The sequence below is a fragment of the Equus quagga genome, chromosome 11, assembly GCF_021613505.1.
Source record: "Equus quagga isolate Etosha38 chromosome 11, UCLA_HA_Equagga_1.0, whole genome shotgun sequence".
Lineage (NCBI taxonomy): Eukaryota > Metazoa > Chordata > Mammalia > Perissodactyla > Equidae > Equus > Equus quagga.
In genome coordinates this window covers 83122567-83138174 of record NC_060277.1, presented here as the reverse complement: position 1 = coordinate 83138174, position 15608 = coordinate 83122567, and the positions used below count along the sequence as shown (strand labels likewise).

Sequence of the window (15608 nt, the reverse complement as noted above, 5' to 3'; positions counted from 1 at the left end):
AGGAAGCTTCCTTTTGCTAGCCTAATACTTGGCCTTAGATTTCTATGGACATGGGTCAATCTAAATCTTTTTTTTTAAAGATTGGCACCTGAGCTAACATCTGTTGCCAATCTTTTTTTTTCAATCTCATGCTTTATAATATTAAGATAATAGCCAATTGGAATATGTCTTGTATTCTGTGCTTTGATTTGATGAAAAACTTTTAATTAGGTCTTGCCTTTGTGAAGCACTTGATGTCAGTGATATTAATGGATATGAAACATGAATTACGCCCAAAGGTCAGAGACTTATCAGTGTTTCTAAATTCCACACAATGAAAATATAAACTGTAAAGCAGTGACCTTTTCTACTGTTATATCAGACCCAGGATTGGGTTTATTTTCCTTAGATAGTGATGTAGGTCTCTTTTTTAAAAAATAGAAAATGTTTTGTTGTTATTATCACATACATTACATTTCTATGTTGTACGCCCAACAATACAATTTTATAGATAATGTTTCATGCAATTTCTTTTTAAATCATGTAAAGGAATAGAAGAAATAATCATTATACTCTCTTTTTCATTTACCTACATATTTATTTTTACCAGTGCTCTTTTTTACTGTCATTCAAATTACTATCTGATGTCACTTCCTTTCAGCCTGAATAACTTTATTATTTCCTGTAAGGTATGCTAGCAATGAATTCTCTCAGGTTTTTTTACCTGGGAATGTCTTTATTTTGCCTTCATTTGAAAGATAGTTTTGCTGGATATAGTATTCTTAATTGACAGTTATTTTCTTTCAGCACTATGGATATATCGTCCCACAGCCTTCTGACCTTCATCATTTCTAATGAGAAGTCAATTATTGATTTTGTTGGAGTTCTCGTGTGCACAATGTCATTTTTCTCTTGCTGCTTTCAGTGTCTTGGCTGCTATATGTCTGTGGATCTCTTTGCTTTTATCCTACTTAGAGTTCACTAAGCTTATTGAATGTGTAATGTTTTCCATCAAATTTTAGAACTTTTCAGCCATTATTTCTTTGAAATTTTTTCTTCCTCTTTCTCTTCTCACTTTTTGGCACTCCCATTATGCACATGTTGGTGTGTTTGATAGTGTCCCACTTTTGTCTGAGACTGCTCATTTTTCTTCATTCTTTTTTTTGTCGGTTCTTTGGATTGCATAATCTCTCTTGATCTGTATTTCGTTGACTCTTTCTTCTGCCAGCCCAAATCTGTTGAGCCTCACTTAGGCAAGATTTTATTTTGTTTCTTGTATATTTCAACTCCAGCAGTCAGCTACTGATTGGTGAGAGGTTGTGTCTAAGCCCCTTAAGCCAGTGATGTTTTCACCCTTTACTGTTGGATCTGTGTTCTGTGGTTTGGAGACTATTTTCACAGTTCATGGAGTTTATGGGTTAGTCCTATGTTCAACCAAAGGCCAGAGGCTCAGATGTTCCCTCTCCTTTTGCTCCTCAGAAGGTACAACCTTGGGCATCTGCACAGTCTTCTAGAACATCAGGACAGCTATAGTTTTAACAGGTTTCTTTGATATTTCTGCTAAGTTTTTTGCTAGTCTGCCTCTGCTGGTATCACACAAGGTTGTTAGTCTCTACTGATTGCTAGCTGATTGCTGTCTTGTTTTTGACAGTGCCCTGGGGCATAAATTGCTCCATAGTCTGACCCAAATAAAGTTGGGCACCGTGGCAGGGTAAAGCACTACCTGTCTTTGACAGTGCTTGTCTCTACCCTCCCCTGGGAAGAACCTCTGTTATACGGAGCAGGAACAGGGTGTTGATTGGGAACTTGCTCTTCAGTGGCTATCCTACCTGGATCCTCCCTATAGAGCAGAAGCTTGGGGTGGGAGGTGGTGGGAACTGGTGCTTCAGCTACCACTACTGCCCAGTATGCATCTTTCTCAGCACAAAGTCTGGCAGGATGGGATCTGTGAGTATTCACCAGCTGCCCCTCTTCCCCCTCTGCCACCCAAAATACCTGGATAGCTCTAGGAAACTGGGAGTAGTGGGAGCCACCGCTTGGCTGCTGAACTCACTGGAACAGCTCTTCTACAATACAGAGCTGTAAGAGAATGGGGGACTGCACTGTCACTAGCTATTACCCCATTCATTACCATACTCATTACAGAGTAGGAGCTGGGGGTGAGGAGAAGGGTGCCACTTCCAGTCTGCCAAGCCCCCTGGAATAGTTCTTCCACACACAGAGCTGTGGTGGAGAGCAGGGGATGAGTGTAGTTCCTACTCAAATGCACTGCTTTCTACTGTTCTTACTGAATTCCATAGATTCAGCCAATCTCCAGAGACTTTGAATGATTGTCTTGGGCAATTTTGATTAGTTTAGTAGATGTCTGTCTGGGAGAGAGGTTTCACCTGACTCCTCACACCCCCATTCCCAATATTTGTATATAGTTAAAAATTCAAACACTACAAAAGGAATTAAGTGAAAAGTAAGGCTTCCCCTCCTAAACATGTCCCCAGGTCTGATTCCTAGAGGCGACACTGCTACCAATTTCTTAGACATATTTAGAGAGATACTCTTACAGTATATACATATATGACATAGGCTTAATTTTTAAACCTGGATCATCAAGAACTTCAGTTGCTGCAAAATGCAGCTTTAGTTTTTGACCATGTGACTTGCTGAGATCTTGTTACACCCAAAATGTGTATTAGCTTTCCAGCTGCTTCTAAGTGTATTTATAATCTTTAGAGGTTAAGCAGTCCTTTCTCACTTGGGTCTTAGTCATTGTAGATCACTTGATTTAGTTTATCATATACTTACTGGTAAAACTGGCTAGTATTCTCAGATCCAACATCAAATAAAGATTTTAAACATCACAATGATGATACTGTCAACACGTTTAATAATCTCTCTTTTGCTGTAGCAAATAGTGTACACGATGTCTACTAGTAGAGATATTGCTTTAGAAGTCAGACAGTGGAGTGAGGCCTGTTATATATTTTTTAGATGGTAAACAGCATTGCCTTAAAATGGAATACATTTAAAATAGCATTGAGTTTGTTTTAAAGTTTTAATTTTAATTTTAATGTGATATTTTTAGAAATAAAGGGATTTTATGTGTATGTAACACTTAATAGCCTTATTCCTCTGCTTCACCTCTGAGGAATGTTATTATTGAAACCCTTGTTGTGGAACAGTTGTGTTTTCTGATTGATTACTGTGTAGAAAAGTATTGAATTATTTTCCCAGAGGGAGAAGGTCAGCTGATATAGACTTGTTTTGCTGCTTCAGCTTCTTATTTATAGTTTTTGCCTCAGTAGCATCCACTTATTTGCATGAAGTAAAACTGATAATAGAATTTCATCTGGGGAAAGATAATAATAAAAGAAAATGACAAGTCTACTGGAAAAGTAGTTGGATAGCCAAACTGTTGTTTAGTCAGAGAATAAACTTGCTGAGATTGTAGGAACTGTGTGTGACATGGGCTTCAATTTTCCTGTACATATCCTGAATTTACTCTAGGACTTCTGCCAGTTTTAACTTTAATTAATTTGGTTATTTTTGAGGGAAGAGTTACAAAAATATGCACAGTCTTTTCTCTTGACTTTGAGAATAATGGGGGGAAAGAGAGACAGAGACAGAGAGAAAGTAGCAATATGGAGACAGACAGAGAAGAAATGTACTCTACATTTTTTAAAGTGTGAGCAGGTTAGCCACTCTAAACAGAGACCCAACACTAACCATGTAGAGTTAATCTTCACAAAATATGAGTTGAGTTTAAAATTGTAATCCACTAAAATTTGCTCATTTATTCCATCATTTGAATAAGAGATGGTAAGCCATCTATGTAAATTACCGTAGTAGATATTACAGCCAAATCGAACATTTGCAGGCAGAGACGGGAGGAACTGAACCATAGTAGGAAGCTTCTCTGAGGCTTCATAGTCCAGGAGTCCGAGGCTGCTGGGCCTCTGCATTTCTATGGCAGGGAACACCACAATTCAGGGATCCAGGAGCCCCTGGCTGATAGGTAGGCTTGTCTCCTAATGTTGGGAGCCAGGACAGGGTTGATGCTCACGTCTGGTGCAATTTGACTTTTGGCATAGTACCTTCTGGGCAGTGGTGATTAGGTGCTTGAAATTAGATATTTTGGCTTAAAAATCAGTATCTCTGAGTGGTCCAAAAGATGGGCCTTTTATCTTTACCTTGGTAGGGCCATTTGTATGACCTGTGATAAATCACATTTTCTCCCTTTTTGTCCCTAGCTGCTCCTTTCGGTTGTTACCTAGGTAACATAGGTGGAAGCTACTTAAAGCCTGGGGTGGAAGACTTTCTGTCTTCATTGGTGTGTTCTTTAATCAATTGCTTTCCTCCTAATACCAGGAACTGCTGCTTTGCAGACTCAAATTGTAGTCTATATAAGTGCTGCTCCCTGGAATCAGGCAACATGCTGTCTCTGCTAAATCTAGCTGTGATGGGTATACTAAAGGAATAGGAATTGTGGTATGATGTGGTACAATAAATAAAGGAAGGAGCCCTAGGAAATTTTGAAAAAATGAGACTCTGAAAGAAGATTAGAGCTCTGGGTAAAGAGCTATATGGGGGACTTGGGCAATCAGAGAGCATACCAGTCCTGAGAGGGATCAAGTACAAACTTAGTAAATCTCAAAAACATAATGTTGAGCAAAAGAAAGTAGACACATAAAGAGCAAGAGAAACTAAATGCATAAACCTAAACAAAGTTTAGAAACAGGCAAAACCCTTCTGTGGGGTTAGAATGTCAGGATATGCCTACCCTTGTGGAGGGGAACGGCTAAGTTATTGGAAGGAGAGCCAAATGAGGGCCACTGGGATGATGATAATATTCTATTTGTTGATCTGGGTGTTGGGTACATTGGTATGTTATGTTTGTGAACATTCATTAAGCTGTAACTTATTACCTATGTAGTTTTCTTTCTTTTTTTGCTGAGGAAGATTCACCCTGAGCTAACATCTGTTGCCAGTCTTTCTCTTTTTGTATGTGAGCCACCATCACAGCATGGCCACTGACAGATGATTGTGTAGGTCTGTGCCCGGGAACCGAACCCAGGCCACCAAAGCAGACTGTGCTGAACTTAACCACTAGGCCACCAGGGCTGGCCTCTATGTAGTTTTCTGTATGCATGTCAATACATACAAAGTTAAAAAAGAAAAGAAAAAGTTTGTAGTAGTTTAGTTCTGCATGTATGGTGGTCCTAACTGCCCATAATTAGGAATTGGGTAAATAGGGACTGGTTAAATTGTGTTATGTTCTTTATACCCCTAGGGAATACAGTATAGGTATTTTTGAGAATGAATAACTCTGTATTTACTGATATGGAGGTCTTATTAAATAAAAGAAGTTTTAGAATATATATCCCATTTATGTAAAAATAAACCACTATATACATATGCTTGTATATACATAGAGAATATCTTGAAGGACACACACTAAATAATTAAAGGTGGTTAGCCTTGAGGATTGGTTTATGGGTAATGTGACAAAGTGGGGAACATTGAACTTGTGCATAATTTTTTTTACTGAGAGCATGGGTTACTCTTATGATAAAAATGAATTTAAAAAGTAAATACCACATCCTATTTTAAAAGCAAATGGATTGGGAGAAGTAATGTTGCTATTCTGATAAAATCTCTGAAGTGTGGTTAAAAGAAGAAAAGGGGTCGCAGGAGTAATTAGAGCCCCCCTAGAAGAGTTAATATAGTTCCATCCTTACTCCACCCCAGAGGGTGAGGCAGCTTTTAATGAGCTTGAGTAAACAAAGTAAACGTAGGCATTTGGTATAGTAGAACAAAATTGCCTCTCCAATTGTCATTTTAGTTGATCCAGAGTACCAGAAGGAGGCAGAACAGAGACATCGAGAATTGGCAGCTAAAGCTGGAGGATTTAATGACTTTGCAACCTTAGCTGTCATTTTTGAACAGTGCAAATCAAGGTATGTCAGATAGTTCTATGTACTGGAAAGTGTCAGTTTGAAATATAGCTCCAATATGTACTTACTATGTGACTTTAGACAGTATGGTTCAGTGGGGATGATATTGACCTCAAAGTATTTTTGTGAACATTAGTGGGATTTATCTAGATCAGGTGACTATTCTTAGTAGGCATTTATTATATAATATTAGTTCTTTCTTCTCTCCCTAAACCTATCCTGAAAATGACCTTATAGAATTTTGGTTCTATATAAGTAGCTTAGATGAGAAACTTATTGGATATTTGTTAAAGGATATATGTATAAAAAGAAATCCATTTACAAATTATTTTTTAATTCACTCAGAAGCACCTACATTAATTTTTTTTCAAATTCCTTGAAGTGCTTTTTCAGTAATTGCACAGGTCTCATAAAAGAGCTGACAATTGCTTATGGGTTTCTAGTTTGGTAATAGAAATGACAATGTTAGACCATCTTTCACTTCTAGAAGATATTTTTGAGATACCAGTATTTTTGTTTTGCAGTGGAGCTCCAGCTTCGTGGTGCCAAAAACATTGGATTCATTGGAGGTGCTTATTTTCTGCATTTCGTGTTGAAGCTCAACTTCGAGAACTGATCAGGAAGCTAAAACAGGTGATTGCTGTAATGTTTTTTTCTTGAGTAGCATTTTGACAAAACCCTTTGAGTAATCTATCCAAAACCATGTGAGTTATGAGGTGTTCTAGTCTGGCTTGTAGGAACAGGCACCATTCCAACCCTGTGTGAGTACCAAGCATTGTTATCTCTTATCCTTTTGGGAGGTTCTTTTCCTGGCCTTGGGTAATTTCCTCACATTCATATGCTAATCAGCATGCTGCTGAACACTAAAGGAGGCCCTTCTGCAGATGTCCGGAGTTCTCTCCCTATGCACTTCTCTTCTCTCCTGAACTCTGGCCTGTGAACTCTATCTTGGTCTTCCTGGACTCTCAGCTCTGTCTCTTTTGACTCAGGGAGTTCTCTGGGTTCCACTTGGGTTTTTCCTTCCCTGTGCCTTGGTCCAGAATCTCTCAAAGTTGATTGTAAGCTGGGGCAGTTTTTGCGCTTGCTGCATTTATTTCCCTTACTTCATTTATTTCTTAGACATAACTATCTCTTATTGCTTAATATACAGTGTTTTGGAAATCATTATTTCATATGTTTTGTCTGGTTTTTGTTCTTTTCAAGCACAAGGGTAAATGTGGTCCCTCTTAATCCATATGAGCTAGAAACAGGTCTTTAGAAATGTGAATTTTTCACAATAAAAGATTATTTGAAATTGTTCTGTGAGATTTACCACTGTATATATGTTCTTTCTATAGCAAAGCGATTTCCCAAGAGAGACCTTTGAAGGCCCTAAACATGAAGTACTACGAAGATGTCTTTGTGCAGGCTATTTCAAAAATGTGGCTCGAAGGTAGGCAATATGAGCTTGAGAGATGGATAAAGAAATACCACTGTATTTGACTATAGTATTGAACTATTTAATATTAAAGATTGATGGTTTGATTTAAGCTCTGATTATGATGATGTCAATTACAATGACCCTTTTCTTAATTGTCACTTGTACAGGGGGAACTACAGTGTCTCAGAGTAGGATATTGGAGCTCAAGTGGAATAGGAGAGGAGTCTTGTAGGACAGCTATCTAGCATGGGGTATCAGTGCCTAAGCTGAGGACAAGGGTTTTCTTGCAGAGAGGTAGCTCTATACGGAGTGTGAAAGCCAAACAGATTGAAGATGGCATCCCTGAAGAAGGGTGATTTGGTGTGGCACGTCAGACCTTGAGCAGGATGGGGAAGGCACTCACATGGGAGTTGTTTGCTGTTGAGTGTCAGAGTCTGAGTGTTGCCAGGGATGGCATCTTTGTAGGAAAAGGGTGGGTAACAGTGGTGGTAGAGGAGATTCATTATATACAGAAGAATTGACCACATAAATGTACTAAGGATAATGATGAAAGGAGTTAGACATACTGAAAGGGAGAAAATGAGAATGAGCTCAATGGTGTTAGATTGTAATTTCAGGGTATCATTGTGAACTTACAGTTTTAAATATAATTAGATGGATGAATAGATAGGTAGCTATGGGAATAAAAATAGATGTTACTGTGTGTATATATTTATTTGTGTGTGTGTAAATACTTATATACATATATAACCTAACTCTGAGATGGACTCAGAGCAATGACACCATAATATCAGTGAATATACTTAGCGCCCACATCTTGACTTCAAACAGCCCCCAACCACATAAAGGACTAAGGGCTCTTTGGAGAAAAAGGGCTGGAAAAGTACAAGATGAGCCTGGAAGATCTTATTTTGCCAGCAAGCAAAGAAGTGATCAACGAAGGTTGAGGCCATGTCAGAAGTACACAGAAGCTACCTTGAATAGGCCCCAACTGATAAAATATGAGACATTTTGAGCATCAGAATAAATAATGATAGTAATGGACTATATAACCCACTGAATAAAATGTGAAATCATGGGTCTATAATCATATAAATTAATAAATGAGTAAATTAAAAGTGTAATGACAAATGGAATTATTTACATAATTGAGCACCTCTCCACACAATTTTTGTTAATTACGAAGGGAAAAAGTAACTTTTCAGTGGAGAAGCCTGCCAGATGCTACTTAAATCAAGCAATCAGAGTGAACATCATCAGTAATAAAACACGTCAAAATCATGTTCTTCCTGATAAGATATAATGAGAACAGAACATCATTTCTATGATATTCCTGGCAAAGATGTATAAGGTGAATCTAGGCATCCTGAAACAAACTCAAATTGAGGACGGTACTAGGAAATAGCTAGCCTATAATCTTTAAAGGTGTCGTGATTATGAAGGTCAAAAACTGGGGAAGCAAACTCAAATTGAGGAACGTACTGTGAAATAACTAGCCTGTAATCTTTAAAGTTGTCATGATCATGAAGAGTCAAAGAAAGACTAGAGGAGTATTCCAGTATGAAGGAGACTAAGGGGGACGTGAAAAGTAAAGGCAATACATGATTCTGAACTAGATCCTTTTGATATAAAGGATATTATTAGGACATTTGGTAAAGCTTTAGTGGGGTCTGAGAATTAGATGTTAGTAATATGTCAGTATTAATTCCCTGGTTTTGATAGTTGTATTATGGTTATGTAGGAGAATGTCCTTGATTATAGGAAATGCATACCAAGGTATTTGGGGATGATGGCAACTCTCAAATGGTTCAAGTAAAAAAGGTTTTTTACTGTACAAATATATATTGTACTGTACAGATATGTAAACATAATTATAATGCAGTCTGATCTGGGTTATAATAGGAATATATATAAAGTACTATAGGAAGTCAGTTGTGGTAATGATTGAACTAGGGCTATTATTTTGACAGGTTTTTGGTATAGCATTTATGTAGGGAAGTCTAGAAAAGAGGATAAGAATTTGAAGTTAATATGAGTTAGAAAAATGATAGATGAAATGTTCTAATTGTCAGATGAATAAATTTAAACCTCTGCTTATACCACTCTTTGTGGTAGAACATATAATAATTGCTCATTGTTAGACTACTTATTTCATTGTTTTACTTCTTGTCTTTATCCTTTGGTTTTTTGGATTTTAGATCTGTTGGGAGAACATTTTGCACAATGGATGGGCGTGGAAGCCCAGTTCACATTCATCCTTCCTCAGCAGTAAGTACCTTATTTTTAATAAAGCGAAGAAATTTGTAAAGGTATGGGAATAAGTAATATACAGATGTCTTCTGCTTTTCACTTTGAGGGTAAGTTTAGCATATATCTACATTACATAAAGCTGTAAAGGTATTGGTTACTCCGTGACTCCTGTTTGATTGAAGAATATAGGAATTAATGCAGAAGAGTTTGGGCTATTAGTATTTGGTTGGTCTCATGTGGAATAAGGCAGGTTATTGAGTTATCATCCTTAAATGAATTCTTTTATATAGCTTCATGAACAGGAAACCAAACTTGAATGGATCATTTTTCATGAGGTATTAGTTACCACCAAAGTCTACGCAAGAATTGTGTGTCCAATCCGTTATGAATGGGTGAGAGACTTGTTACCCAAGTTGCATGAATTTAATGCACATGATTTGAGTAGTGTGGCCCGACGCGAAGTGAGAGAAGACGCAAGAAGGAGATGGACAAATAAGGAAAATGTAAAGCATCTAAAGGGTGAGTGAATTACTTCTTGTAGTGATGTAAGTCCAGGGATCATAAGTGTCCAAATTCTCATATAATTACAGAAATATTGTTATGAGGCTTAGAGTCTGGCTCTGTCTCCTTAGAAAGCAACGAGTTGTCATGAGTCTCAGACTTAATTATTTTGCTTTCCTTCTTGCCTTCCAATGAATCATGTTTTCCTTAACCCCTCTGTCCAACATTATTAATAACAACATCTAGTGAGCTTCTCCTATGTGCTAACAACTTGCATTACCCCATGGAATTTTCACAATAACCCTATGAAATAAGCACATACCCCTCTTTATAGATGAGGAAATAATTAGCAGTTTACAGTAATTTGCTGAAAATCCCATAGCTAATAATTGGTGAAACTGGACTTTGAATCCAAGGAAGCTGACTCAGTGGCCTTTCTCTTAACCATTATGCCATACTGCTTCCCAGTAGTGGCTTATTTTTATTTTGTTTATAAAGTTTTGTGAATTACTACCTCAGGACATCTTTTTTTAAAGAGAATTTTCCCAGGAAATGTTAGATCTCCCTAGTTAGGAGCAGAAACAGCTTTTCACTAAAGCTTTTTGAAGCTGATTGATGGAGCAAGTTATATTTTCCTTATTTAACATGACTAAGAAATAGAATGGTGAGGAATTTTGCCCAAGATGATAGAAGAGCCTTTAGAAATGTTAGTCACTATGTGTTTTGTTTCAGTTTATAACTGTACTTTATGCTTGAATTGGGGCCAATTTTTCTGACTCCTTAGGCCACCATGCTCCTTTTTTTTTTTTTTGGAGGAAGACTGGCCCTGAGCTAACATCCATGCCCATCTTCCTCTACTTTATATGTTGGCCGCCTACCACAGCATGGCTTTTGCCAAGAGGTGCCATGTCCGCACCTGGGATTCGAACCAGCGAACCCCGGCCGCCAAGAAGTGGAACGTGCAAACTTAAGCGCTGCGCCACCAGGCCATCCCCCGTGCTCTTATTTTTTTAACCATAGACTACATCATTTCTTTTGAAAGGGCAAAATTTAATTTCCCTTTTTTCCCCTTAACATTGAAAAATCAGGCCATATCTTTCTCTTAACAATTTTAGTAGTGAATCTCAAAACTCAAAAGTTTTACTGGATTAATTTGTGATGTTTTCAGATGGAATATCAAAAGAAGTCCTAAAGAAAATGCAAAGAAGAAATGATGATAAATCCATATCAGACGCACGTGCTCGTTTCCTTGAGAGAAAGCAGCAGAGGTCCCAGGATCACAGTGACACACTGAAGGAAACAGGCTAAGCAGTGAACCCTCCAATTCAGGAAGTAGGAAAAGCAGCCAGGAAATGTGCTTCTACTTTGCCATTTATGTCTGACAGCACTACCAGGAGGAAGTGGTCAGCAGCTCTTATTAGCATAACAGCTAAAAGCAAATCAAAGCTCATCCGTACCAAGAAGTGGAATTTTCAAAGAAAAGATTGGATTGCCATAGTCACAGGCAATGACGTATGAAACCAATGAAAGACAATACATGTGATATTTTCCTCACTTCTATTTTGCTGGCCTTAACTGGTATCAGATGCTGTCATTGAGATATTTTCAAAGAACGTCAAATTGTATTTAATCAGCGTGTATTCCATTTGCATTGAAGCATTAAAAATTATTTTCCTTAAATCTCTTTAAGGCCTTCCTGTTGCTATTAGAATAGTAATATATCAGGTTATCAGGTATGTGACCATTTCCTTCAGAAGGCTGAACATAAGAGGTTTTTACTCAGCAATACTTAGATGTCTAACCATTTAATTGCTACAGAGCTTTATAGATATTTAGAGAAAAGACTTAATCAGTTAGTAAATAAGAAAATTGCCTATGGCAAGATTCTTTGTTGAATTAATATTAATCCTTAAATTGATTTTTCTGGGATTATACAAATTCCTTTTTATATAAAAGTATATTGTTTAAAACAGTAGCTATAGCCATTAACCAAAGGACAGATGATATATATATGTTCTTTTTTAGCTGTCCCTACATACTTGTATCAGCACCATGTATGTAGGTATGACAGTGTTTCAGACAGCCCCTCCACCTGGCCTACTCTTGCCTCCAGCTGCTTGGGTAGGACCATTTAAACATCCATTATGCCGATCTTGAGATGGGATTTTCAAAGCAGCCAACACTACATCACCAGTGTTTCAAATTGGAACCTTGAGGCTAGTTAGTATCACACTCAGGCCACACTCAGCACTTGCTCACTCTGTTGTTTACTGCCTTGTATTCTAGTTATTTGTGTATTTGTCTGTCTCCCCCACTAGATTATACGCTCCTTGTGGGCAGGGACTGTGTCTTTTTCATCTTTGTATCTTTCATGGCACCTAGCACAGTGCTTTGCACATGGTAGTCACTCAATGTTTGTTAAATAAAGCTATTAGTGTCATTAAAATTCAAAAGGCAGTATATTGTGTGTTTTTAGATATTTTTTGTAAAAATTAAGAATCTACATATTTCATAGGCTACTGACTCTTTTGCAGTTATTTCCTTTGGCATCTAAACAGTTTCTGTTCAATATTAGAAACTTGAAGCCTATATTGAAAAATCACATGAGGACCCCTGTGTTTGTTCTTAAAGTAAGGTGAGTGGTGATGGTTTCTCTGAACATTTCTAACATTGTTAATTTGTTCATTTTAATCTTCAGTACTCTAGACACTGTTTAAGACATTAGTCCTATTAGTTTCTCTTCCCAGGTATATGTGTCAGTGCATTTCCTTAGATGTGGTGGGGGTGTATGTGGATTCTTGGAATTAAAGCTCTTTTATTTCAGTAAATATTTATTAAGCACACATTCTAAACCTTTAGTCCATACTGAAATTTTATGAGTTGTCTCAATAATATTCTTTATAACATTTTTCCAAGTTCAGGATCCATTCAAGAATCATGTATTATATTTAATCTCTTTTAATGTGAAAAAGGTCCTCAGTCTTTCTTTGTCTTTCACATTTAACATTTTTGAAGGGGCCGGCCCGGTGGCACAGCGGTTAAGTTCGCACATTGCGCTTCTCAGTGGGCCGGGGTTCGCCTGTTCGGATCCCGGGTGCGGACATGGCACCGCTTGGCACGCTATGCTGTGGTAGGCGTCCCACGCATAAAGTAGAGAAAGATGGGCACAGATATTAGCTCAGGGCCAGGCTTCCTCAGCAAAAAGGGGAAGATTGGCAGTAGTTAGCTCAGGGCTAATCTTCCTCAAAAACAAAAAAAATCATTTTTGAATAACATTTTTAAATAATACTGGCTGGTTATTTTATAGAATGTCCTCAATTTGGGTTTCTCTGATGTTTCCTCATGGTTATGCACTTTTGACTGGAATACTGCATAAGTGATAGTGTCTTTTCTAAGGCATCAGATCTGGAGGTATATGGTAATTGCCCCTTATTGGTGGTACTAATTTTGATTACTTGGTTAGGGTATTTTTTGATTTCTTCAATCTAGTTACTTGTATAATTAATAAGTAATTTTTGGGGGGGATACTTTGAGATTATGTGAACTATAGCATGTTCCTCATAAATTATCACCCTACAGATTTATCATCAACTGATAATTCTTGCCTGAATCAGTTTTATTGTTAGGGTTGCAAAATGATTTTTTTCTAATTCTTTCCTATATTTATTTGTTGGCATTATATTTGTAGAGAAGAGCTTTCTTTGAAGAAGAATTTCCAATAAACAGATGGCTGCTAGGAGTAGCATACATCAAGACAGAGTTAGAAACTCCAGGGGGTATTTGAGAGGGATGGCAAACAGTCCAGTTTATTTTTAGTGCATAGAGTATACACAGAAGAGTAATAGCCTGAAATTGTTGGTTGAAGACACATTATGGAAGGCTTTGAAAGCCAAACTATGGAATTTAGACTTATTTTGTACAGTATATGTATTTAAAGGTAATTATGATAATGGTGTCGATGAGAAGAATTGATTTCCATTGAGAGGGCTGTTTGAGAAGTATGAGAGGAATATTGGAGTTAAGGTGGAAGGAGTCTAAGACTTCTTCTAAGAGGAAAGGTGGTGGTTATGGAGAAGTCTGTTCTTAAAAAAATGAGGATTCACCTTCAAATTACTAAATGAAACAAAACAAAAAGAAACAAATGAAGGCAAATGTTATCATAGAAAAATGGGCAAAGGACATGGTGAATCATTTCATAAAAGAGAAAACATGAATGGTCCATAAATAAGATACCGAATCTTACTAGTAATTAGGGAATGCAGTTAAAAATAACGGTGAGATGCCATTCTTTTCCATCAGATTGGCTTGCCTTGAATATGCCTTGAAATATGCCTTGAAAGTGTTGGCATAAAATAAAATTACTCTTCTTTTAGAGAACGTTTTGGCAATATCTAGTGAAGTTAAAGAAGCGTACAACCTGTGACTCAGCAAGCCCACCTTTAGATTAATATCTTAGGATCTCTTTGAGATTATATAAAATATTCTGTTCCTCATAAAATTTTACTCCCACAGATTTAGCATGTCGATGATTTATGTTAAGTACAGCATTCATAAAAGAGTTATATACTCCATTGTTTCTAATAGTAAAAATAATGAAAACAATATATATAGCTATCAATAGGGAAATGGCCAAAAAAATTGTAGTATGTTCTTATGGTTGAATTTTTTACAACAGTGAAAGTGACTTTTGAGACTCCTGTGATACCTACTGATGAACCAGTTTACATTCCGAACAGCAATGTAGTAAAATGCCTTGTAGGCCCTCAAAAATATTCTTCTAATTATAGACCAAAAAAGGTGTCTTATTATATTAGTTTACATATTTAGATATTCATCTTTTTTTCCCTTATGTTCAAATTATCTACAGGAAATAAAATTAACTGATTTGAGTTTGATAAGGCCAGACAGTAAATATTTTAGGCTTTCAGGCCATACCGTCTCTGTTGCCATTACTCTGCTGTTGTAGTATAAAAGCAGCCACAGGGGCCAGCTTGGTGGCCTAGTGGTTAAGTTTGCACCCTGCTTTGGCAGCCTGGGATTCGCTGGTTTGGACCCTGGGCGTGGACCTACAGCACTCATCAAGCCATGCTGTGGTGGCATCCCACATAGAAGAACTAGAAGGACTTACAACTAGGATATACTGTGCACTGGGGCTGTGGGAAAGGAAAAAAAAAAAAAAAAAGGAAGATTTGCAACAGATGTTAGCTCAGGGCCAAGCTTCCTCACCAAAAAAAAAAAAGCATACCTTTAAAACAAACAAAAAAGCAGCCATAGACAGTATGTAAATAAATGGATATGGCTATGTTCCAATAAAACTTTATTTATGGACAATGAAATTTGAATTTCATATAATTTTCATCTCAAGAAATGTCCTTTTGATTTCATTTTACCTACCACTTGTACTTTAATCCAGGAAAGCTACTTTTCTTATACCCATTCTAATTCACATTATTTCATTTGAAAGAAAAGATCTTAAATTTCATGAAATATCTGAGATTTTTCTGGTTTTT

General features: G+C 37.1%; 1 protein-coding gene across 1 annotated transcript in view; it reads left to right on the top strand.

Moving 5' to 3' along the window:
* DHX40 (DEAH-box helicase 40) overlaps nt 1-11778 on the top strand; it is a 48298-nt gene extending 36520 nt beyond the window's left edge. Inside the window, exons 13-18 of the mRNA XM_046676090.1 lie at nt 5816-5930; nt 6452-6560; nt 7265-7359; nt 9546-9615; nt 9888-10116; nt 11267-11778. Of these exons, the coding sequence (XP_046532046.1) occupies nt 5816-5930; nt 6452-6560; nt 7265-7359; nt 9546-9615; nt 9888-10116; nt 11267-11406 (758 nt within the window). The 3' untranslated portion in view covers nt 11407-11778. The remainder of the gene's footprint in view (nt 1-5815; nt 5931-6451; nt 6561-7264; nt 7360-9545; nt 9616-9887; nt 10117-11266) is intronic.
* The last annotated feature ends 3830 nt before the right edge of the window (nt 11779-15608 follow it).